The following is a 27,134-nucleotide window of genomic DNA, read 5'->3' on the forward strand; positions in this document are numbered from 1 at the left end:
ACCATGAATGGCTCCCTATTGGCTAAACAGCTGTGCTACCACTTTTTACCCACCAACCTTCAATGCATATGATGGCGAATGCCCAGAGATCACAGCACGCTTTCCAAAACAGCAGTCAGCATCCTTCCCAACAGAATGTTTCAGTAGCTAGTACCAACCAGGAGGAACTGGAACTCAGGAAGAAACCCATTTGTCTCCCTGATATAAAAGATCAAGTCTAAATTCCTTGGTTTGTATTTCAAAACTCCAAAATGTCTCCTATTACTCTCTCAAAGGGTTATCTCCAATGAAACTACAAGAAAAAAATGTGAAAGACTTTGAAATAAAACAAAAACTCACGGGATGTCTTCAATGAAAAACGTTTTTGCCTAGTACATCCTTCTGGGTTTTCTGATTCTGTAGGATCTCCATATCTGTCATTGTCTTTGAGCTATCCATAATTCCTCCATGAGATATAGATAACTGATAGCAATGCAAATGATTCTTGTTCATAGACATGCAAATAAATTTCATCTGGGGAGGTTCAATTGATTTTCTCCCTCCATTTTGGAAGAAGCCAGTTTTGCATCTATTTTAAATTTATTTCAGCACTCTTTAGTGCCTACATATGTGTGTTTCTTTGACTGTTCTTTTAAGTCAGAGATAACATCTTGTTCATTTTCCCATTAGTAAGTTAAATCAACTCATTTGTCATGAGATCATTTTATATTTGTATGTTAGGCATGATTCGATGATTTGTTCTTTTTTTTTTTTTAATATCTTTTTAACAAACTCTTCATGACTACCTTCAAAGCTTGATTACATCCCCAATATAGAGTGCCTTTTCTGGCTCTTTCTACCTGACAATACTGACTCTTCACATTTCAGAGATAAACCTAATTTCCTCCATCATGTCTTCAAACTGGAAAATCCATGACTTTTCATGATGAACTTAGACTGCAATGATGTCAATTTATTATACAATTATTTTTTCTTCATAACTCCTACAAAATGCATTATCTGTGTCATTTATGTGCTGTAGATAGTGTATTTTTATCTTGCACGATTAATTTATTTATTTAAGTAACTTCTCTCCTCAATTAAAGTGCAAGTTCCTGAGAGAACTGATCACAATCTATTTTCCTTTTCTTCTCTTCAGAGTCAACGCAGTGCCTTACACAGTGCCCAGGAAATATCCATTGCTGAGTCCCATTCATGGCCCATGAATCGGAGCTTTCAACAAAGATTTTTTTTTTCAGGTCATCGCTTAGCTTTATTTGGAGAATCCATCTGTTATATTTTGGCTGAAGGTGGTTCCTTCCTAGGAAAATTCACACTAAACTTTAATGAAGATCATTAGAGCTTCTGTGAAACACCAAATAAAAGGTAGTGCCGATCAGAAAGGCTAGGAAAAAAAGAATAAATTCATGTGCTTCTGGAGGATTTTTTCCCTCATCTATTGGACTGGTACTGTGTATACCCATATTCCTAAGATCAGCCTTATGTGAGGGTCATGTATGTTCAGTTCAAAATTCATTCTTTCATTCTACAAATGTTTATTGATTGTCTACTATATATCAGGAATTTTGGACAGGCCCTGGGTCTGCATTTGCAAGTAAAATGTAATTTTTAATCCAAGAAACTTACTTGCTAGTAAAGAGGGAGAGGGGAAGTTGAGGAAGAGGGGGAGAAATAACCACCTGATTGTGATTTAAGCATACAGAAAATCGATGACAAGCCAATTCAAGTTTCTTAATAGGATGAAAAGAGCATCTTATTTTCAGGTATTATAACTACTGAACCTTTAAAATCAACCTATTGTAAATAGTCTGAATTGAAGGATGAAGTTTCAAACCTCTGCAGATTTGCATTACCATCATATACACCCTACATTCAATGCCTTATGCGATCTTAATACCAACCCAACCAACCAAGTGTTAGTAGACCACCAACACTTTTCTGTGGTTTAAGTGCTGAGTTCTGGGAGAATAATAAATGAGCTTGAGATTACTTTCAGCATATTTGGTTTTATGAACTATAAAATATTTTACCAGTTGTATAGTCTACCAAGTATATTAAATCTGCTCCTTATAATGCCATATGAAGTCAAAGGACTTCATAATATTTGAGTATTAACATTATTACTGAGCATTTTCCTTTTTATGGTTTTACTTAATGATAATTATTTCAAATTAAAACCATCTTGAGAAAACTGCCATTGTAAAAATCCTAGTCCATTTAATCAATTTTATTTTTCTCATGATGACTTTTAATTTTTACCTTTATTCCTAAAGGAACCCTTAGAATAAGGCATTTAAGATTCTACTCTATAGTACTTTGTTAGTAAAGCCATTATATGAATAAAAAAGACTAATAAAAGTTATAGGCTTTTTGTTGTTGATATAACTTTCAGCTTCTCATGAGATATTGGTATAATTAAAATGATTAAATAAAAAATAATAACCAATCACATAATGATAATGATAACCTAACATTTGTTTGGTCCTAAATATTTTCACATATATTTTCTCTCTCAATTTTCACAACAATCTGATAAGTTTAACTATAATCATTTTTACAGACGAAGGAATCAAAAAACAAGTGATTTGCTAAATGTTGTATAAATGGCATTTTGTATGCTGAACGCAAGTCTTCAAACTCAAAATTTCTGGTTTTGTTCATACTTTTAAAAAGAGCATTTAACTCACAAGCCAAATCCTGCTGGCAAGACACTTCCTAAGGGTGAGTAAAATATATATGGAGGAACACTAAACATTTTATTCACTTACAACGTCATCATACCGAAACTGAGAAAGTCAGTGTACTTTCCAAATGGCCCAGTTAAATCTAAGGAATTGATTATTTACCCATGAGGGTCTGGACACTGTCAATCAAAATCACTTGCTTACATAGGCCTAAAATATGCTCCATTAGCATCTTTCCATTCCTCATACTCACAAAATAAATATTTTATTTTTTATTACCCTTATCGTTTAAAAGTTTCATTTTTTTCTGCTCATTAAAAGCATAAAAAGAGAAAATAAAAATCACTACTAGTCCCACGCCACTCCTAATAGTTTGCGTGTTTTCATAAAGTCTTTTTAACACAAAATGTGCATATTCAATATTTGCATCATACTCTCCTTCTATCTTTATATACCACTTTTCCCTCCCATATTACAGAAGGCAATATTAACTTTTTGAAAATATGACTTTTTATGGCTGAATAATGTTTCATCATAAGGTGGTACCATAATTTATTTCACCATTCTTCCAATTCATATGGTTTTTATTATAAAAACGTTTATTTATAAAAGTAAAATAACCTTGCTTTATAAAACTTGAAAAACAGAGAAAGGAGTGAGATCACAGCCCTAATTCTGGTCTAACAAGTCACTATTATGAATTTTGCTCACTCCTTTTTATTATTTTTTCATAGGCCTATCATTATATGTTATCATTAAAGTACACATGATTTTACATCCTGAATTTGTTTCCATTTAACATTTTATTATAAGCCTTTTCCATAACCATTGTGGCACGTTGGCTGGAAATTCCACACTTTATCTAACCATTATTTTATTGCCAAACAATAAGCTGTCTCTCTTTTTTCTATTTAAAAATAAACCATTTTCCAATAAATATTGCAAGCATATAGTCTTTACATTCATGCACTTAAAAAAATTCTTTCCTAATACTAGATTCCTGCAAGTAAGATTATTAAGAAAAATGCCGACCAGCTTTTAGTATTATTTGGATTTTGGTGGAAAACAGTGCCAAAAAAAAAAGTTAAGTGACCGAACTTCAAAGTATACACAGCATCCTGATCTGTTTCTTATCAGCCAGTCCTTTTACTGATTGAGAAATACAGAAACAAACATACGGGATATCGATTACATTTAAACTAATTACGTTTTCCATAAATTAGTATACTCTGGCATCATCAATTTTGGGAGGGCAGTGACCACTTAAATATGCACATTTTCATTTTTTCTAAAATTTTTTTCCCTTTTAAAAGTCTGTATCTACATACCTTTCAGGTACAGTTTAGCTTATTTTGCCCTTTGCATCTTAGATGTAGTTTTAGAAATGCTTTCCGGAATTTCTTCCTTGGGGGTGCTCTGAAATCCACATCAGACACAGCAGTAATTCTGACAGAAGGAGAAAGAAAATGCCCCAACTTACCGTTTCTAATGCATTTACACGGTCCTGCAAATAAAGCATAATATATAATTATAAAAACAAAGCTATTAAAAATCATTTCAAGTTTACTTAATTTTCAGATTTTCTATTTATCTTCTATTAGTAATAATTTATCTTAAAAATGTAAAAAATGAAAACTCCTACTCAGGATGATCTCTCCAATAGAAAAATAGACATAAAAGAATCACTATACCTTTTCTCATCTCAGCTAGCATTAGGACTATACAGCTTAATTTAACAGTAAATACCATAATTTTAGATATAGTAACCAAAAGGAATAGTAAATAATGGAGTATAAATATTAGATATATTTGAATATATGAAACACAACTAGGCAATAATAGTGATGTAAAAAAGGAATTTAGCACATATACCAGCTCTCAATTATATATACAGTACAAAATGTAATCTCACAGGAAGGTAAAATTCAGACATAAGAACATTTCATCAATTAAAGTTAATAAGTAGGTTGTTAACTGAAACAAGGCAGGAAAAATAAATGAGAAAGATACATCACACGCAGCCAATCCTGAACCCAGATGGGACTCCATTACCTGTAGTATCTTAGAAGGTTTTAGAGACATATTGTCTTTAAAAAGAACCATTGACAACATTGCTTGAAAAGCTAAATGATTAAGAAAATGGTTGCCTTTTGAATCCAATAGTTGTATTCTCAACTCTTTTCAGGGCTGAGAGCTACGTACAGAAAGCTTTTACAAAATACAAAAGGCTGAATTGGAGAGCAGAGTCTGAAGATTTAAGAAAGTGGAAGGCCATCCTTTTCAGGAGGGTCAAGGCCATTTTTCTTTCTTTTCTCTCATTTTAAGCAGCTGTAGGGAACGTGTGAAATTTGGATTTCTTTTTTCTTTAATCAAATTAATCATCTCTTCTAAGAGGGAAAGGGGAGAGGGGGGAGGCACAGAGAACCACTCAACTCAGGTCTCTTGTGGCCCTGCAGGGAATCCTGACACTTAGGAGCAGAAAGAACTTGGCCCTCACCTCCATTCTCCCCGCCTCCCCTAGCACATAGAGGCCTAGCCTTTGACAACTTCTGCAACGCAAGCTCCACCCTCACCCTGGGAAACTGGGTTGAATATTTCTACCCTTTAAACACTTGGCTATGTGGGCGTGAGTTAAATGAATTTATTATGCAACAGCAGCCCAAAGCAGACTGTTTTTTAGCAATATAATCTGTTTAACTGCATTTTTTTGTTATCCTTGAGAGAACCTTACCCTTGCCCCCATAATTTTCATAAAATAACTGCTATTTTGTTGGTGACTTGTGTACTGTCACATTTCAGCACTTCATAATAAATGCATATAATGCCTCAAGGGGGCTTCGATCTCTTGTTACCAGGCATCTTATTCAGAGGACATCAGGGACAAAACCATTCAGCAATGCTTTATCATTCTTTGCAGACTGAATGAAACCTTATTAGATGCCTTACAGAGACAGAAACAGTCTTTGGGCCATATCACAATTCTGTAAACCATCTTGGAAGGCTCAAAATATTTACAGTTACTATTTGGGCCTTAAGTTTTCTCCATACCGTGTATTTATGGGCTCATATTATTTAGGATTAGCATATTTTAAAAGCACACAAACAGCTGCTTTGAAATCAGTGATTGCAAGTGATGTCAAAACAGTAGAATTGAATTAAATTCTGTCTGTCTTAATTCACATCTCAGTGTTTGGCAAAGATAAACTGATATGACTTATGTATTAGTGTCTTCTTTTTACTTAAATATTTGTTACAGGATTTTAAAAGAAAGATATACTGTCATGGACTGCATGTTTGTATTCTCACAAAACTCGTGTGTTGAAACCCTAATCCTCAATGTGATGGCATCTGGAGACGTGGCCTTTGGGGGTAATTAGGTCATGAAGATACAGCCCTTATGATGGGATTAGTGCCCTTATAAGAAGAGAGACAAGAATGGTTGCTTCTCTTTCTGCTCTCTGCCATGTAACGACATAATGAGAAGATGGTCATCTACAGGCCAGGAAGAGGGCCCTCACCAAGAACCAAACCTGCCAGCACCTTTGTTCTTGGACTTTCCAGCCTCCAGAACTGTGAGAAATAAAGGTTTATTTAAGCCACCCAATCTATGGTAACTTTTTACGACAGTCTGAGCTGACTAAAACAGGTGCCTGGTTTATAAGATTATGAACACAAATGGTCAAAAAAACTCCATTTTGGTAAAATATAAAGATCAATTAATAATCTATTTCAATGCAATTTAATTATGTCTGTTTGTCTATAACCTACTTCATTCCAAAACGGTATTGAGACAGCTTTCAGAGAAAAATACATATGTTTAGAAAATGAGAAAATTAAAGAAATAGAAAATTCAGTTCATTAACCTGAATTTAAATTAGTCAATTTGCCAAACAACGACAGCTAATAGGATACCAGCCATTGCTGCCGATTAGTGAGTTCTGTGTAAATTGTAGAGTTTTTGGTCTTAAATGTAGGCTATAAATAAAAAGAAACTACTCCTAGTCTTTACGAACTTATTAACTTGCTTTTAAAATTTAAGAAAAGTATTTTGAAAGTTTAAATGGTTATCGTTGACTTCTTCTTTGGTAGGCAAGATTAGTTATTGTAATTCTGTATAGAAAAGCATTAGACTACAGCAAATTCTTATTCTCAAAAAAATATTTGCATACTTCCTTTCATGGTATTTTTATTACAAAAGAGGTAACCTTAAGCCAATATTGTGGCACTAATACAGCATGAAAAAAATGCCAGCATATGTCCTAGAATGAACATATAATTACACCAAAATATACTCTCTTTAACCTCAAGCTAATATTGATTTGCTACTTGGTCACAATGGGGTGTACACTGGAATTTATGAATAAGCCAAGGCGAATTCGTTAGCATCATTGGAGATGGGCAAATATTGGTAGGCTAAGTTAGGAGATGAATGCTAAATGGACTGTTGGTATCTGAATCCCTCATCATTAACAGTTTATTTGATTTAGCTCAGCCAATCACCAATCAATTAGCCACACTGATTCATCTATCCCATTTAAGAGATGAATTAGAGGATTGAAGGGCTAAATAATCAGAGTTCTCCTGTTTCTGGTAAGTGTAGTCAGATAGGCCTAGTGACTATTTTATCACAATGATACAGCATTTTCCAACAATGCTTTAAATTTACCTATTAGCAAAACAAAAAGCACAATATGGACATACAAATAGAACAAGAGTCTCTATGCCTTCCAAGTCTAAGAAGCTTTAAGAGTATACAATGATTCTGGAAACTTCTCTGGGACTGAAGGGCAAATGATAGACATGTAATTTTCAAAAAGAAAAATCCACAATGAGGTCTCCCTCTCACCACTCTTCTAAAAGCACAAAACCTCTCTTCTGGAAGAAAAATCCACTCAGCTCCACCCAGAGAGACCACTGCAGAGCACTTTTCCTGTCAATGTTAACTCTGTTTAGTCAATAGTCACAATTTACCTGCTACTTTCCATGTGAAGTATATAAAATACAGTCCAAATATGTACCATTTTTCCTCTATGCATTTCCACATGGCAATCCATTACATTTAACAAATTGCTGATCATTTTTTAATAATTAAAAGAACTAGAAATAATTTCAAATGTGTTCTTTTCCAAGCTTCAAGATATTAAAATGAAAGAAAAGGAAAAGGCCTTTACTAACCTTCTCAAAAAGAGACCAGCATTTCCTAGAGTGATATAAATAATTTAAAACAAAATAGATAAAAATTACAAACAACCTCAATGTTGCAACACCAAAAAAAACTTTAAAATATAGCATAAGTTGGCTCTGAATATACCAAATGAATCAATGATCCATACATAAAATGGCATGTGATCTATTAAAAGTCAGACAAAGCTACTCTACTTAAGAAAAACCTTAGCACGAGGGGCATTAGAGAAGCTTGCAGGGGGGGTTTCCCAATCACCCAGTGTCAGATTTAGCCATCATTAGATCCCTGTAGTCAATCTCTGTTAACTCATTTAGCTAGCTGCTTCTGTGCCTTTTTCAAATAATCTGCCTCAGGGTCCAAATAACAAAACAGAAATGTTGAAAAGAAAACCACAGCAAGCCATCCAGATTTTGTGTAAAAATTTGTCAATAAAAACCGCTCAACATTTGACTCATCAAGAAAAGCCAGTTTAAAGCGATGTATCCTTTTCAACCCGAGAAGGAGTACCGGTTACGTTCCTTCTATCTGCTTTTCACTCGGGTGTGGCAAAATCCCTGATACACTCAGAAGCAGAAACTATCACAAGGTTTAAGAACAGAGTTGAAGTGTGTGCTCCACATTTCCGATTTGTTCTCTCATCTACTACCACTGTCATAATGGAGACCTGAGGCAGCCAGCTGTTCTTCTATAGCTTTCTCCTGCTGTATTCTCAGGTTGGTGTTTGGTTTGTGGTTTTGTTTGTTATGATGCCATTACTGACCATTGTGCTCCAGTTAAGTTCACTGTTCAGGAAGGGCTGAGGATGCACTTACAGTGAAGTGAGATGCGTACAGGGTTTTGTTGGGGTGGGGAATATCAGTGGGGTGGAGGAGAAAGATGAAGAGCAAAAAAAAAGAAATGGGCCTCTGTTGGTTTGTTTCAACATATTTCACGTTGAAAATGCAGCCTGAGAGGCTAGGCAAGGGTTTTGCTTAAAGTCCCTATAAACATTTCTGGTCAACAGTGTGAAACTAATACCAAAAAAAATATCTCAGAAACCCTTTATATTTCAGATCACAAAGCAAAGCAATGAGGTTTCGTTTTTATTTCCTTTATAATGAAGAATCACTTTAAGATTCTTCTTTAATGTACAACATAATGTGGTTCTTACGTGTGTGCCTACAGGATAAGACTACAAACCAAATGAAGGACAAAAGACAGAATTATCTTTCCCTGGGAATTGCTCAATTCCACAGTGAAACTGCTGGTAACAGGTAACAAGAGTTCAGTGAATGACATCGGGATTGGGGAACAACTAAAAATTATTTGCAGATAATATAAAGGCTATGATGGCGGTTAGGGCCAACGCAGATGACAACCAATGTAATTTCAAAGATGGACTGTCCGCCCAAAGACACACAGGAACAGGAGCTGAGTAGCAGGGGGAGAAAGTCAACAATCCAGAAACCAACACACCATATTTTTTTTTCAAGGATTTACATTTTAAGAAACAAAGTACATGTCTCCAGTTGTGAGGTTAGTCATATATCAGCTGAATATGCTCTGAACTCTTATGCAAATCATAGTGCAGTGGTGATTATGGCATAATTTATGAGTAGCTTTGTGTCATGCAGAACTTGTGGAAAACAATAGGGTATGCTTTTTTTTCAGAGTGTGTATCTGACTGCCACCAAACACAGCTGATCTAATGAGACTCCCTGAGGCTGGCATCTCCTCTGTTTCCCTCAAGGGCACACATCTCCTGGGCTTCCAGGTGAAGAATGCTCACAAGGACATGCACATAACCATAGAATCCTTTGACCCAAGCTCCTTCCTCCCGAATATCTGAATCACAGCACTTGATGGTTGACTATCATGCATGTCACACAGCTGAGTCATTAAATGGTACAAGCAAACAGTCCACTTTGGGAATTAAACTGCTTACCTTTGAGCAATTCCAATAATCCCCATCCTAATTTACATGCAGAGTCATTTACTCAATTCTTTTCAGGAATTAAAGCACAAAGAACATTATATTAGAGATTCTCTCTCTCTCACCCTCATTCCCACATTCCTTCTGGGGGTTTCTGCCTACAGTTTCCTCTCACCTTTACATAGCAAAGAGAGAGCCTGCTGATAAAGATAAGTCATAAGCAGATGATTTTAAAATAATATATTTGGCTGACATGAGTTAGGTTTTTCTTGCTTCCTAATTCAGTTTGACTAAGATTAAAACTATTATTGATCTCCACTTCCTAATATATAAGCACAGGTAGGAAGAGAAATGTGGTTAAAGGATTTAAAACCAACCTTAGATTATCTGTTCTCTGATAATCAATGGCACGCTATTCTTAGTATCTAAGAAAACCCAGGGAAAAACCCAACAACTTGGTTTTTAGTTGCACTTCTGGGAAGCATACCTGAGGGTTGATTATTCTCTATATCCTAAAATAAAGCAGATGTATTTTGACTATTCAGTTTCAAATATCCTATATATTCCTACCTATGAAATACTTAACTGCTTTTTCTTCAAATTGAGCTTCATTCTGATTTTTCCTTGCAGTCTGACTAATATCTTCCCAAGATGGAATTTTAAACAGTAGCCTTGGCTGTTTAAGAGAGATGTGAATAAAGAAAAAGTTGGAGGCTCTATTGTCTTAAAATAATCGAAAGCACTATAAATAGTAACAGTTATAAAAACAACATTAATAGGACTAAAATAGCTTCAAGTTTTTAATTTCTGCAGTTATAGAAAATGATATCATATTATACTTTTAAAATGGTCCCCCAAATAATTCCACGCCCAACTTAGTCCAGATTTTAGGGAAACCTTTACTTGAAATTTAAAACATTTACTCTTCAGGATTATAAATACAGAGTAGTGATTTAGTTCAAAGTAGCTTCAATTGTCTTGCTTTCAAAATCAGTCCTGGAAGTAACTGATCCTAAATTCCAAAGTCCATGAAGTGAAGGAATAAATAAGATGGGAGCTTGTTAAGAGACACATCTGGGTGGTCTGAGCTGGAAATGAAAGTTACTTTTACACTCACAACCTTACCTGTGGATAAGGAAGTACTGATATTAAAAGTTCAGGAAAGTCTGATTACTCAAAATTATACTCTCCCTCCATTTGCAAAATTATTTAAAATTCTATCAACAAAAATTTATTCTTTGAGGAAGAACTCAAAAATTGATTCTTTGACTCCCCTACTCCAGTTCCTCTTTTAAAGGGCAAACATTCTTAAGACGGATAACCATTAGACTAGTTCATTCCAAGGAAGGGGGCAGCAAAGTAGGACGGTGGGTCAAATGCGGCCCCCTGCCTGTTTTTATAGGTCCACGATTTAAGAATGGTTTTTACAATTTTATTTGGCTGAAAAAAATCAAAGTAAGAAAATTTCATGACAAGTGAAAATTATATGAAATTCAACTTTCAGTTTCCCTAAATAAAGCTTTATTGGAACATAGCCTACTCATTTCTTTACATATTGTTTATGGCTGCTTTCTTCTATCCTGGCAGAGTTGAGTTGTTGTGAGAGAGCATATGGCCTGTAAAATTGAAAATATTTAGAATCTGGCCCTTTACAGGAAGTTTGGCGACCCTTTGTTCTAAGATGTTGGTATCCTACAAGAATTACTTCCTGCCTCACAGAGGTCACCCTGTAGCAGACCCTGTAAGATTCTAGAAGGAAAAGATAAGGTAAAACCCACTGACCAGGGACAAGAAAAGATAACAGGAACTAGAAACTTTTTACTCAACTTATAAACTTTGAAACAAAGTTTAAAAGTTGCAGTATATGCATAAATACATATATCACAATATAAGCCATTCCTTAGGCCATATCAGTTTCTTCCTTTTGTCCTTTATGCCTTTTATCCACCATTTTTCCTTTCCTTTCAATGTCTTTCCTTCTTTCCTACCTTTCTTTCTCCCTCTCCCTCTCCCACTCATTTATTCATTTAATTAACTCATCCATTCATCCGTTCATTCACATTGACTGAGGCAGACACTATGTTGGCCATTGGGTACATAGTTATCAACAAGGAAGATAAGTTCTCTTTGCCTTTACAGAGCTTACATTCTAAAGAAGACGACAAAGACATCAATAAAGAAGATACCCAGGAACTGTGATGGGGGGTGAGGGCAGAGGTTTACTTTAGACAGGTTGGTCAAGTTAAGTTCCCACAAAGGGATGACGTTTGAGCTGACAGTGAAAGGATGAAAATGAGCCATTATACAAAGAGCTAAGAGAAAAGCACTACGGAGAGAGGGAATAGAAAATGCAAAGGTCCTAGGACAAGGAAAGGTTGCTTAATTTCAGAAACAAAAGGGACACTGGTGTTTGTGTTGTGGCTGTTAATGAAAACATTCCTTTAAATTACCAGTATCATAAAAATCAACGCTATTTATTAAAAGCTTATTATTTGCCAAAAATTGCATTGGGTGCTTTTCACATATGGTCTCATTTAAAGCTCACAAAAACTCTCTATAGGTGAATATTATTAACTTCATTCATTTAAAGTCGGAGAAACAGACTCAAAGACATTAACTGTACTGAACTCCACACTGTGATTAAATGTTGAAGCTTAGACTAGCAGCCAGGTCCGCCCAACTCGAAGGGGTCTACACTTACTCTCAAAAACAAATTAAAGGTCATATTAAAAAAAAATATATATATATATATCTATTTAACAGTTCTATAAAACAGAGCTAATGGAAACACCATATGCTGACAGTGCAGTTTTATGGGCAAATAGACAATAAACACTTTTTTATTACCATCAGGGATATTTTTTGTATGTGTGGTAGAGGTTAGGGGATACACTGGAAAACTGTTCTGGAGCCTCTTTCACAAAATTACACACGCCAGAACAGCATTCCAGAACTTTAACAGATGTCAGGTGACAGTGTAACAAAACGCATACTCTATCACAATAAAATTTAATGCTCAAATAAAAACCATTATTTGTACACATTTTTATATTTATTTACTATATAATAAAAGGGATGATATTTTTGCCATATGCCTTTCTTAAGTAAGTTGCATGTCCCTCTGAGATCTTGGCCCGACATTAGGTCAGCTGAAGCACACAAAGTCAATACCACTGGGGAAATATCAGAAGAAAGGATAAAGGAAAACACAGATCTAAGCTTAAGTAGCTGTGCTGTTGTGCAGTTAAATGGCACCTCTACTGTGCTGGTCTCCCAATTCTTTTAGATCTGCGCTGCAAGAGCTTAGATGCATCACTGAGCTCATAAATGGCCTCCTCCTCCCACCCCTGCTTCATTTGTGACAAATTTATTAGTTCTTTCCTAGCAGTGAAATGAGAACTAGGGATTTCAATTACAAGAACATAGTAAACGCATGGAGTCTCTCCTAGGTAATATTTTTCTATTTCACGTTATGAGCAAATATAGAAATATTGTTAACAGACATTAAATGTTATTTATTAGCATACTAATCAGGCTTCCCACTTTTAAAAGTAAACAGTAAACTTCTAACAAATTAAATTTAGAATAGTGAGTGTAATGCAGATACTTTGGAAAAGGCATGTACTTCAGAATCAAATTTTTAAAACCAAAATAATCACTGGTTATGATAAGAAGAGAAAGATATAAGAAGAGATGTTTATTAGTCATTCTTTCAGCTCATTTTAGTTTTATCACTTTTTGCACAATTTAAAATTTATGCAAAGTTTTCAATGTTGCCTTTAATTTTTGCCAGAATATTTTGAACCTGGTTTAACACTGAAATTGAAGAAGCCCGGGGAGGGCTTTCATAACAACTTTCTTCAGTCTGTTTATTTAAAACATGATGAATAAGCAAAATGAAAAGGTGCAGAATGGAAAAAGAAAAATGATCCCTTCTCCTTCCTAGAAGTGTTCGAGATTACTGGATTGTTCGTAGTCTCACACCAGGAATTGAAATGTTCCTCACATGCCAGCAGCCAAATATATACATGACACTGTCCCAGTTGCCATGTATAAGTTAGTTTAGAGCCTAAGGGTTTATAAGTAGTTTAAAGTTGCCTGACTTATTTAATGCACTTTCTAAAACTTATTTAGTTTCTATCGTCTTTTTTTGAGGAGGTAGGGGGTCAGTAGTATTTGGCCACACTAAATGCTTAATATATTTCCTAATGAGTCATTCTTACAGAAAAATTATGGAAGAGACTAAAAGAAAGATGGCCAGGAACCTAAACAAACAAACAAAGTGTAGAAATTCTGATCTCCATAAGCTGGTAGGGTGGTATAGAAGCCAGGCAGATTCTAAGAGCCCTGTCACTTATGGGCTGAGCCAGCAATGAGCCTTAGCTTCTTCATCTGTAAAATGAGAATAACAGTATTTACCTTATAGAATTGTTGTAAGGAATAAATGATATATATTCAGAAGTTTTAGCATAGTATATGACACAAAAGAATTCCTCGTTAGCTATTAATATCATTCATTAACCAGTCAGAGGGGGATTTTTTCCTTTTCTTTGATGAAGGCCCCATCACCCTTTGGGGCCGATTTAGCACAATGTTGACAGGAATTTACAAGTGCTAAATAAGTATCTGTAATAGGTTGAAACATAGTATTAGTGAGTTTTCAAGATGCCAGACAGAAGAAATCCTTTATAGTGTTTCTGGAAAATTAGCCAGAGATGGGAATGGGAGATAGCCCTAGAAGTGAGAATTATGAGTTTCTTCCAATGATGTCCTATTAACGCTTAGAATCTCAGAGATTTGTTTTATGAGTCAATAGAAACTGTTTTAACCAGAAGTGTATTATTGATGAACATTTGCTTCCCAATCTGTTACATAATACAGTCATTATGAGAAATATTGCTCTTTATAACTGTCCATGTTATCAGGAGATGGAAGACAAAATGGAGAACATGTGTTATGGTATGAAAGTTTGTGTCCCCCCCAAAATTCATAGGTTGAAATCCTAACCCCCAGTGTGATGCTATTAGGAGGTGAGGCTTTTGGGAGGTGATTAGGTCACACGAGGGTTCCACCCTCATGATTGGGATTAGTGCCCTCATAAAAGAGACTCCAGAATGCTCTCTCTGCTCTCTGCCATGCAAAGACACAGCGAGAAGACAGCCGTCTGTGAACCAGGAAGTGGGCCCTCACCAGATCCTGAATCTGCTGACACAAATACTGAATACAGATACTGAATCTGCCTTAATCTTGGACTTCCCAGTATCTCGAACTGTGAGAAATACCCGTTTCTAGTTTAAGCTACCCAGTCTAAGGTATTTTTGTTGTAGCAGCCTGAATGGATTTAAGACACACGATTATCTGTCTGAAGCTTAAGGCCTATGTAGGGATGTGACGTGAGAAGAACTAGCAGATACATATTATGGAGAACAGTCTTCAAATGATCATTTAAACTGCAACTCAAATGAAATTGCCCCAAATTGTAACACTACAATTGACTCTGGAGACACGGCAGAAAATTGCAGACAAGCTCAACACTGTGAAACATCATAAAGTGCGTAGTTTTCATTTTTCACAAGAAAACGTAAGCTGCTTTTTACATCTTTACATCAGCCCCAGTGCCTGTGGAGCCCAGAGCTCAGACTCTGATAAACATACCAAGGGATGTTTTACGGAAGTGTTGCTTTTCATGGAGTCAACCGCAATGGGGACAATGTAGGGAGACAGACAAAAGAACTTCCCCCGTTGTGGGAGCAATTTACAAAATCTCTAACACAAACTTGGTTCATTTTCACTACCAAGTTTTTTAGTAAATTTTCTGTCACAGTATAAAATTTGGGCTTTTGAGCTCAAAGATCACACTTTATCTTTGCATTTTTTCCTAATGTTTCCAAATGGCGTCTGTTTTTTTCAGAGGCTTTTTAGGAGCTTGACTCAAGGAGACTGCTGAATCCTGAAGACTGGTGCTTTGCATCCCTCTGGATAAAAAGAACCAGGCATGTTTTTATAGTTTTTATTCTCAAAAGAAAATGATCTAGTCAATCAACTTCCACACATTCAGACACAAGAATACTTCACTCTCAGGGCATTCTATTTTCCAGTTTAATTCTGTCATAAATTTGGAATTAAAATTAAGTTGCAAATTTCAGGTAAAATAGGGTGATAAAATTTAATGATCACTAAAATTTCAAGTGGAATCTATTTTACTGAGCTTGGTTCCCTGCTCTCCTGAGGCCTCTTGACGTAGTAAATTGAAGTGTGCAAATCTAATTGGCTGAGACCCTGCTTGACCCTAATACAGACTGCTAATGTTTTATCTCTGTTGAGACCTCATACGGAATTTAAGGCTTAGCAAGCCTTTTCACCTTTTGAGAAAACAGAGATTTTAATGAGCCATTAAGTCACCTAGCCCTGAAAGTGGCAGTGTCGCCCCATCCTCCATCCCCCATAATCACCCATGTTTTGTTTTGTTTACATCATTGCTCAGAATAGTTTTTTTTTTTTAATCATATATCAGAAAAGGAAATCGAGATACATGGTGATTTGCCTTTGTTCTGGGGAATGCATCTTGGAAAGAATAAGTAGGTATGCATTACATTTTGGTTTCTAGAATTACAGGGGTTCCATTATAACTCTCATGAGTCAACCTAGAGATAAGCAGGATACTGAATTTACCTTCTAGTTTAATAAAGCCTTAAACAGTCAATCCCAATTTATCAATTTATTCAAATTGGGACTTCTAAAAATGTACTTTAGCATCTCCCAAGCAAATTAAAATTTCTGGGGAAAATTAGGAATTGCTTTAACCAATCCTTCAAATCTTCTGGAGATCCAGTGACAGCCCACAGCATCCCACTTCACCCTCACTTTCCCTTCTAACGTAACTCAAGGACTTTTAGCTGCCCCATCCCTGCATTTCTACCCATGATCTCTAAAATCCCCAAACCACTCTGTGGTTTGCAAGTACAGGTTATGGGCATTCTACAGTCAGGCAGAAATGACTGACAGCAAAACCACGGAAATTATCTAGTTGGTCTGTCACTAGCCCAGTTTATCACATGGTTGTTTACCAGGATGGATTGGCCATCTACCGGGACTACTGAGATGTCAATGAGCTCTACTGCCAGCCCCTGCCAAGGCAATTTATTTGCCCATGTCAAATTTTTGCCTTTGGTGGTTTTTCCTGCCCAGTTTATTTCCAACAATGTGCCTGCCAATTCTACACTGGAATTCTTTTCCATAATATCCCTATATTAATATTTATTAGACTTGTTCCAAAAGAACTAAGAAATTCAACTTCTATTTTTTTCTTCAAAACGCAGTGCTGCCATAGGCTACTCCATAAGTAGCTGAAATGAAGTAATGGCTGAGGGAAAGATTATCTTCTCCTTCCTGCTCATCTCAAATGCCCTTGCCTAAGCACTATATAGGTGACAAAAACAAATCAAACACCTGCCCTCACTCCCAAAACATTTCTAAAAAGTAAATCAAATCCTTCAAATGGAAGGTCCAAGACTATTTATAAAATATCTGGGAGAGAAATTAAATATAATTATAGGTCATCTGAAAACAGTATGTTAATAATGCTGCTTAATATTCTTTCAAGGGCATAGCTTCTGGAATGTCTTAGGAAAAATATATTACTTTTTTAAAAAAACATAAACCCAATTTGTACAAATTAAATGAAGGATTCAGCTCACTTCTAAAGAAAATACTGATACTAAAGAAAGTGCCCAGAAGTACTTGTGACATTTAGAGACCCAACAACTAAAATGTTTCCTTTTTCCTCTTAAAATAATGAGATTGATACTCATATCTAGCCCATAAAATCAATTTCATTATTGCCACATTGTGACTTTTTTCATCTTTTCATTATGTGTAGTAGCTATCCAAAGATGTAACACTTCCTTTAGCATAAGCTGACCAAAATCTGAACTTAAAATCACTGTTGCCCATGGAAGGAGAAGGGGAGTAGGTGAGAGAGAGGGAGAGGATGAAAGAGGGAGGGAGGGAGGGTTCCAGGAGGGCAGGGACCTTTACTGCTTTGTCGCCAGTATGCAGCACCATGTCTGGTATACAGTAGGTGAAAACAGTCAGTGTGTGGAATTAATATTTATGGAAGACCTGCCAGGCACCAAGGTTTCTACATTTCTTATCCTAGTTAATTCTCCCAACAGTCCTATGAAGTATCATTATTGTCCCCGATTTATAAATATGGAATTGCCTCAAAATGACGTAAAGATGGCCCAGTAAAAGAGGAAAATGAATAAGAAAAATCATGTTCATAATCATCTAGTTTTATCTCATTTAAAATAAAATGAAAAGTGAGATGACTAAGTTAGCATAAGAGGAGGGGCATATACATTTTCCAGATACTGTTTAGTGACTGTCATAGGGAGCACTTTGAAGCTTTTCATAACTAAGCACAATACTCTGTTGGTGTGATTTGCAATCTGGGGTTCACAAAGCAACATGGGGAAATGCAAGAAATTGATGAAAGGCAAACTAGTAAAGTAGGTTGGTAATTAAAAAAATGAAAACAAAAACCAACAACAGCACCTACTACTTACCAGCCATCACAAGGAAGGTGTCAGTCACCGAATACTTTTCAATTAAATTGAGGAAACATGGATTACCTTTTGTATCTATTTAAAATGTTTCAGCTGATCTTGAGTGGATTAAAGAAGGGATTTGCTTGCTTCACTGTACCTCAAACCAATATGCAAATACGACTCTGATACCATACCACAAATTGATAGTCAAAGACAATACTTTGTTTTTAAGAAGAGTAGCACACAATGTAACTGCAAATGAATGTCACACAAAAAAATGAGCTAGACGATGTTAAGCTCCAGTGAAGAATTTTGGTAATTACCAGCTGCATTGTAAAAATCACTGTCAAATATGTTTGTCTCCGTTGTTTATGATTCCTCTGAAGATTGAAAACATTCTCCTCTATGCTCCCCTCCCCAGTCGCCATTTTATCCTTTTCCTTTCCCACTGATTTCTACCACTCATGCCAAATTTCTCACTTATTGACCTTTGGTTTCAATACTACATTCAAAGAGGGAGGGAGAACAGAGCAGGATGGAAAAAAGGAGGGAGAAAGCGTATGTGTTGTTTTTTAATGGGTAGGTCTTAGAGAGAACCAGGAATAGGTACTATATAAACAAGAGACCAGTAGGGTGGCATTCATTTGTTTATTTAGTCAACAGAAATGTACAGAGTACCTATATGGTGAGGTGCTAGGCTAAGTAGAGGATATTTGGGAAAGTGAAAGACATGAGAGTTGCTTTATAGGTATGATAGGAAATTACAATTCATCACGAATTTTTATTTTAAAACCTAAACCCTTAGTTTAGTGGATTTGAGGATTTAACAAATACTTATTCAGTTTTACTGATTACTTTCCCTTAGAAATAGTCTTTGCTAAACTTCATGACGCTATGCTCTCCTGAATTTATTTTTCTTTATGCCTTAGACTCCTTGGCAGGATTTTCATCCTTAGCTTGTTACTTAAGTGTTGATGTTCCCTAGGGTTCTGGCTTAAGTTTTCATCTCTTTATGCTACATACTTCCTCTGGGAGTTCTCATTGCTCCTATGAGTTTTAGTAGCATCTAGATGATACGGAGACCAGATCTGATGATACCAAATTCTGCATGTTCAGTTCAAACTCCTTCTGAGCTCCAGACTCATATTTGAACACCCTCTTGACATTACCACCTGGATATTTCAAGGTACCCTACCTCAAAATATCATAAATTGAACTAATCAAGTTCCCTTCACTCTCACCGATAAATATAACCATGCATGAAGTTGCCCAATCAAGAAACCTAAGAGTCATTCTTAACTCCTTACTTCTTACTTCGTAACAACCAATCTCAAAGTTCCATGGATTCTTATACCCTAAAATATATTAAGAGACCATCCATTCCTCTTCATGCTCTCTGCTACCACCCAATTTAGGTCACCATCATCTCTTGCCAACATTCTCACAAACACGTGCTTAACTGGTCTCCCTGGTTTTAATCTTGCCTGTCTCCAATTATTTTAGACTTTATAGCCACTTATCTATTAAAAATGCAAATTTGATTATATCATTCCCTTGTTTCAAACCCTTTACTGGTTCCCCATATACTAAAGGTAAAGTCCCAACTCCTTTACGAGGTCCTTTAGACCTCTACAAACTCCTGTCTTGCCTCTCCTCTCCCAGATGCTACATTCCACCGTAATGAAATTCTTTTAGTTCTTTAAACATGAAATTGAAGTTTTCTTTTACCTTAGGCCTTCCCATACCCTTCACACCGCTAAAACTTTTCTTATCTTCACTCTAAACTAGCCGATGCTAACTCTTGGTTATCATTTAGATATTGGCTTCCTTTGGGAAGCCTACTTGAATTGCCACTCCACCCCAGCTCACCCTACCCACTTCAACCCCCGACGCTTGCACCCAAACTACCCTTATCTCCATCAAACAAAGAAAGGTGTTATATGTTCCCACAGTGACTTACACATCCCCTCTAATATCATTTTTTAATATTATAAACACCTATTTAACATTCTTTTCCACTAACTCTGGTGTACAGAGCAAGAAACTATCCAGTATAAGCAGCTTGCCTTTGTATCACTATCATGTAGTACAGTGCCTTGCACAGAATTGGTGCTCAATAAATATTTGTTCACTGAGTAAATGGAGGACCTTTTACTTAGAGGAAATTGGAAAAGGTTTAGAGATAAATAAACACCCACTACCCTTAAGGAGGATAACATTAAATGCAGAATGTCTGTTATACATAATTATATGATGATAATGAGTAAATAAAATTGACTACAATTTGGATACATGGGGATTTGCTAACATTGTAAATTGGAATTAAATATTTAGCTCTCCCTTCTGGGATAATCTAATCCACACTAAACACTTCTGGAAGACAGTTTTATGATTTTATATTACAGATGAGAGCATAGGCACAGCAAAGTTAATTGAGTTACTCAAGGTTACCCAGTGAAATAGAAGCAAAGCCAGGACTTAAAACTCATGTGCTATCATTTTGGTTTTTTGAAACAATTTTGTCTTTTTGTCCCCAAAATTCTATTGTGTGATGGTAGGACTTCAACCTATAAACTTTAATAGTCTTCTCAACACTATCACCTGTGATATTTATATTTAAATATAGAAACTAGGAATTTAGGCATTTTTTGACAGATTTTCCTCTCGTCTTTAAAATGAAACGCTTTCTGTGATGTGTCTCTGCACCCTTGTGCACTATGAGAGGTGTCAGTTCCTTCTTTGTTCTTAATAGAGCGTTAGTACTAGGCACTAATTACCACTACAAAGTGCCAACATTGAACTCTCCTGCTCTTGGACATCATATTAAATACTCTACATTTATAAACGTCCATAGTTAGTTGGCTGGTGCATTCTATTGCATTCAGTGAGCATTTTGGTAGAAAATGCTGCCAGTACTTAATAAATATTTGAGAAGCAATATAAGCTATTAAATTTAACAGGATCTGGTTCCAATATTCATATTGCGAGAGAGATAAACTCAAAAAGGTTTGTGCTGCCATTTCAAAAGGCCAGATATGTACTATGTACCCAATAAATATGTTTATACATGGTACTCTGGGGCCAATGGCAAACACACTGCATAACCAAAATGCCTCAAAAGCCTTTATTACCTTCTCAGTATACCCATCTAGTGTACATAGAAGCTTTGCTTTTTATAATAACAAGCATTACTGATATTAGTTTCTCAGAGATAGACAGGGCTAGTATACACATTAGAGTTTTTCTAGCCCCAGACTGGACCAACCAGGGCTCTCTCTTTTTATACCTGAATATAGTTTAAGATGTTAAAAGAATTTAATCTGTACAAAATTGTGGCTAACACATCCCACTTTTGTTAGGTATATAGAACTATATTCTCCTTGATGATTTTCAGATCAATTACACAATTTTCTCTTAACAGATACATCATCAAATAGAAGAATCCTCAATTAAAGAATATTTCCCTTGCTCTTTGGGCTTTGCTTAACCCATCCTTCATTCGCCAGACGCAAACATCTTTACCCCTAAAGCCCTCAAGCCAGCTCATTATACCACTCTCCACTCTCACCGTGCAGCTCTAGGCCCAGGAAGAACTCTAAATGTCCAAAGTATTTACTGTTCTTAATCCCCAATGTGACGCTGAGTGAATTGGTTCTGTCATGTGAGTATAACTGATTATGTTTCCCCTAATAAAGACAGACACTTAAGTTACCCACTTGTAAGTTAGCCCGATGTAAAAGGAAGAGAGAACTTCCGTCAGATGCCAAGTTAACATCAATTGCTCATACCACAGAAACGTCAGTTAAAATTCTACTGCAATCTTTCAATCACAATTTTCCAGTCCAAGAAAGGTGTATAAATCCATAGTGAATTGAGAGGCATCTAAGGTAAGTCTTATGCCCCATATATGTGTAAATATTCTTGTTTGGCCATTGGTAGATGACATTCATGGAGTCAAAATATTGTTGACCTTCACTTGAAAATGTAGATTCCATGAATTCATCCTCATTCATCAGCCCTGTTTTTGGGGAAGTGACTTTGCAACGAGGTTGCTTTCATTTCCTAATGCTGTAGTCCATGTCAAGCTATACCAAGGAATAAAGTTCCTTTCAAGAGAGAGTAGCAGAGAGGCTGAGTCAGCTTCCTGCTTTAGGAGACTACAAATGCTCTCAAACACTTCTAAAGGGAAGCAAAGTCCAACTTGGGCTTTAAAGTTCTAATGTATGTTTTCACTCCATTTGCCATAGTGGTCTGAATGTGACAATAACAAGGATTAATAGAGTAAAACAGTTTTCATCCCAAGGATACCTGCCCTATTGGAGAATTTACTTTACCTGCAGAGATTCCATTTCTTCATCTTTTCTGTGGGTCTCCTCCAGCAGATCTACAATAAGAAAGTAAAATACCCATCAAAATACAATGTAAAAATGGCTTGCCTCTTATTATCAAACTCAATTCAGTAAGTAGCTTGTATAAACTGTTGCCTGGAAAGAGAATTTGATGTTTAAGTGTGAGAAGCAACGTGAAATAAATGCCAGAGAATGAGACCAACTCAATTACAAATCCAAAACTATACCAATATTTTAGGAATTTGGTCCAGTGCTTATATAATTCAAAAGTAATACAAAATTTTCTTTAAAAAAAAAGAAACTTTTTTTCTTTTGAAAGAAAAATTAGAAGCAAACCACTTCCTCTTAAAATAAGCTCCCAAGCCAAGTTCCACCTCCAGAGTCAATTTTTATAACCAAATTAAAACAATTTGGAATAATGGGTGTTATTAACGGAAGCAGAACACCACCTTAACAGTAAAGTCATATTAATTATCATTTCACACTGAGAGGGTGGGAAGCATTGAAGCTACATCTGACTGGGAGTTTGGCACTATCTCAGAGAAATTGGTGGCTGGAAGGGAAGGTAGTCAACTGAAGAGAGTTCTGTCTAAATGCATGCGTACAGCCATGGTGTCTCAAGGCCCTACATTAATTTATGAACTTGCTATAAAGGAAAATATATTTGGCAAGCAGACTTTTCTGCCTGCAGCTAAACCACGCTGTGCTATGATCTTATTAGATCTCACAAACCTAAAGAGGGCTGGGCTGAGTCAGAACTTGGATGAAAACTGGCAAGAAACACCTACAGCAGCGCACATTAATATTAGCATTTGCCTTACTCTATGATTGATATAGTTTACCAAGAGGCTGTGCCACATAAAAGGAAAATATAACTTACAGAAATTCAATATATATCCCAGAAAGGCAAATGCAAATGTTTTTAGCAAGCGCTGCACTGTATTACTACAGCAGGAAGCAGTAATATAGTGGGCAGCCAAGTCACGCTGGTGTATGTCGTAACCAGGCAGGCAATACACTGAAAGTTTAGGAGACCCTGTAGATGATATAATTGATAGTGATGGCCCTTTGAGACTGCACGGCTAAGAGAGATACAGAGGAGTGGCAAGCAATCCTCTCAAGACACAATGCACTGGGATTAAGAATAAGAGGTAGTTTTTGCTCTGTATCCCATAGAGGAACTGACTTTGGCTCCCAGACCTCCCATAATCAGAGTTATAACCTCTAACTTTAGAGCAGAATGCCAATGTATTAGGGGATATTTTTTAAAAGAGTTTTTGGTTGATATATTAGGTTTGAAGCTAACGATGGTTCAGAAACTAACTTGGGGTGTGGTAGATTAAGTGCGCTCAATCATTCCTCTCCCTCCATCCTCACTCATTTACATTGTGATGTGGCAGCTACTTTCATCAAGAGGCTACACACATCTACTTCCCACATCTTGCATCTAGGATGGCCTCCTCACTTGATTTGGTAAACAAAATACAGCAGAAGCAATTTTGCCCCAATCTGTACTGAGGATTCAAGAGGCCTTGCACATTTTCACTTTTCCATTTGGAATTCTATCACTATAAACAAGCCCAGGCCAGCCTGCTAGATGACAAGAGACACATGGTCCAGGGCCCTTCCCACCCCTGACACACTGCAGGTTGCCCCAACTGGTAGCCAGCAAATGCCAAGAAGCAGAGCTGCCCAGCTGACCTGAAGATGACTACAGATGACTCAGATGGGAGCCTAATTGACACCAGAAAACCTGCCCGGCTAAACCTAGTGCCAAGTCCAACTCACAGAATTATGACCGAAATAAATGGAATTTGGGGATGGTTTGGTACCTAGCACTTACCAGCTGATAGCGACCAGCTGCTAACTGAACACCAACCACTTGGAATTTATTAGAAGGATGTAGGAGTAATTAACAGATACATGGGAAAAGAGGATCGAGATTCTGGAGAGAATAACAACTGGTCTGGGTGGGTAGGGATGCAGGTAGCATGAACTAGCGGGCATTTTATCCTGGTGCCTCTAATCTTTGTGTCCCTCCACTCAAGAAGAAATTCCATACAGAGAAGAGCTAATGAACCTAGCTTAGATGTCTTCCCTACTTCTTGGCTAGAGGAAAAGTACGGAGCGCTTTTATTGATAATCCCAAAAGGAGTAGATGAAGAAGAAAAAGGATAGCTTCCAAATGCAAAATCAGGGTACTGTTAACAGAAGGAGGAGGGATGGATACCAGACAGGCCAAAACAGCAGATGCCTACTCCAACTGGTTGCAATAAATTGTGTCTTCTGCACAGCTCTCTTCAATATTTGTGAGATATAAGATCACTGTTGTGTCCGTGTGTGGACGTGGCCATTTTGCCCCACTCCTTATGGATATTAGGAAGTTCTCAGAGCTGAGCGCCTTGTAATGAATTGCATTGTTTACTGGTACGGTGCAGTTGGAGTGATGGATAGCGGGGTCCACCAACCACTAAAGAAAACTGATCTTGTTCCTTCACAGTCAACTTGGTATGGCAAACACCAAACACTTTAGCTAAAACTTACTGGATAAATAATAGGTATTGGATCTCTTATATAGCCCAACTCAACTCACACATTTGATAAAATACTGATGTAAAGAAGGTCAGTCTAGCCTCAGCCCTTCATAGTAGAATTACTGCAATTTAAAAACTATGTTTTCAGTTTTCTCCAAATACATAAAAGTCATCCTGCTCTTTCAGAAAAGTCAATACAACTGGCAATCCTTGATTTTGGATGGCTGAACAAAAACAACTACAAAGGAATTCCTACAATTGGCATTTAAAATATAGAACTCCCCATCTCTTCAGCCCCACTGAGCCTCATCCCAGCTTCTATCAAGAGTATAAGTGGACATGTGTTTTTGTGTTTTCCTCTATGCCACATCCCTTCCCTTTGAGAACTTCTTGTTGCTCTTCTCCACGTGATTCCTGTGAAACTTTCAGTCAAGGTGCCTAACTAACTTCTCCTGCCACAAAAGTAGGTCACGACTTAGGCTGGATGGTCAGAGCACCTTACCACCCTGAGCATATAAGCTAAGCAACACCAGCATGAATCCTTTTCCAGGGACTAATATGGGTACCAGGAGAGAATCTCTCTCCTTCTGAAGCTGCATCTTATATTAGCCTGGTTTTTCCAAGGCTGTATTTTCTACTTTGTCAAAGAAACCTGTGCAAGAATGAAGCTGGCAAAGAAGAAAGCAGAGCCAAGAAACAGAGAGTTGGCTGAGGACAAGATCCACCCTTGCCTGAAGCCCACATAACTCTTGGACTTCTAACACTTTCTTCCTTTTTTTTCCTTCCTTGCTTTTACTTAAATTAGCTTTATTTGGATCATTGTCATTTTTAAAAGCTTCTGGAGATGTGGTTGTATTGAACTCTCCTGTCTCTATTTGGGAACTTGGAGAATTTAGAGTTGTCAAGAACTTTCTATATCAGTGAAACGTTTCATTCTACAATAAACAGATGAAGCCATGAGGCTCAAAGAAGGCAAATGGTTTGTCTGAGATTACCTAGTTAGTGCTTGAGCCATAGCTAGACCTTGGCTCTCCTACCCTCCCGCCCTATCTATCTATCATGCTGTCATTTGTACCACTCAGTACTTAACTGTATCCTTCCTCAGACTGCTTATTTTTTAAAATGCACACATTTGTATTCCTCTCACTTCCTTTAGGAGTTCTCTGATGTAACACCCAGGGCTTGAATGTCTTTATATCCATATGCTACCTAACTACTGCCTCTCTACCTTTGCTACTTAACTTAGATCCCCAAATTGCCTTCTCTGCCTACATCCTGCTCTACGCAACTGCTCACTTGTTAGGTGCATTGTTCAAGTACATGCATTTGGAATGATGAACAGGGTTATTAACCTGTGCTGATGAAATATGGCTACTGGGCAGCACTGAGAAGTGACTACTCTACTGCAAACAGACACAGATGAAAGAATGTAGGTGAGACCTCAGGACAGTGGAAGTGACGTAATGCTAAGACACCTGAGTGTGATTAGTGCACCTCGTTATAATGAATAATCTTATTGCTTTGTTCTTACCAGCTTTAGAACAAATGATCAGCATGGAAAAAGCTGAAGGGCAGCTCTGCTTGCTTGCTCACCACCGGCATGTTCGTGTTTTGCTTTATTATTCTCTGGTTTGCTGTTCAATACAAACAGCAATTCCACTGCCATGCAAATTGCTGTGGCTAAATGTGCTTCCATCAACATTAGTTAATGAAAAATGTTTTTGGTGAAAAGGGCAGCAGTCCTGTGTATTTTCCTTGGACTGGCTCCAACTCTTTAAATGAACTGATACTAACTCATTATGACATACAGTCATTAGAGGGGAAAAAAATCCCATTTAAAAAAGCAGGACAACACGGATGAGAATTGGAGAATCCCGTTGTTTTGCTTTTTTCCACTTTGCATTTCTCTGGCACACTCAGG

At 36.8% G+C, this 27,134-nt stretch overlaps 1 protein-coding gene and 1 long non-coding RNA gene across 6 annotated transcripts in view; one reads left to right on the top strand and one right to left on the bottom strand.

The window, feature by feature from the left end:
* LOC123287192 (uncharacterized) overlaps window positions 1–2,362 on the top strand; it is a 73,725-nt gene extending 71,363 nt beyond the window's left edge. The window contains exon 5 of one of the 2 annotated variants that reach the window (XR_011504716.1): window positions 1,139–2,362. This is a non-coding gene — a long non-coding RNA (uncharacterized lncRNA). The remainder of the gene's footprint in view (window positions 1–1,138) is intronic. The other variant, XR_011504717.1, reaches the window with a different exon arrangement.
* The window catches only part of CEP128 (centrosomal protein 128), a 382,281-nt gene that overhangs the window by 50,641 nt on the left and 304,506 nt on the right, over window positions 1–27,134 (bottom strand). For 3 of the 4 annotated variants that reach the window (XM_014846721.3, XM_070514145.1, XM_070514144.1), the window contains 2 exons: window positions 22,665–22,714; window positions 4,165–4,188 (listed from right to left, as the gene is read on the bottom strand). In XM_014846721.3, the coding sequence (XP_014702207.3) occupies window positions 4,165–4,188; window positions 22,665–22,714 (74 nt within the window). The remainder of the gene's footprint in view (window positions 1–4,164; window positions 4,189–22,664; window positions 22,715–27,134) is intronic. The other variant, XM_070514143.1, reaches the window with a different exon arrangement.

Source organism: Equus asinus, chromosome 7 (assembly GCF_041296235.1).
Source record: "Equus asinus isolate D_3611 breed Donkey chromosome 7, EquAss-T2T_v2, whole genome shotgun sequence".
Taxonomy (NCBI): Eukaryota; Metazoa; Chordata; class Mammalia; order Perissodactyla; family Equidae; genus Equus; species Equus asinus.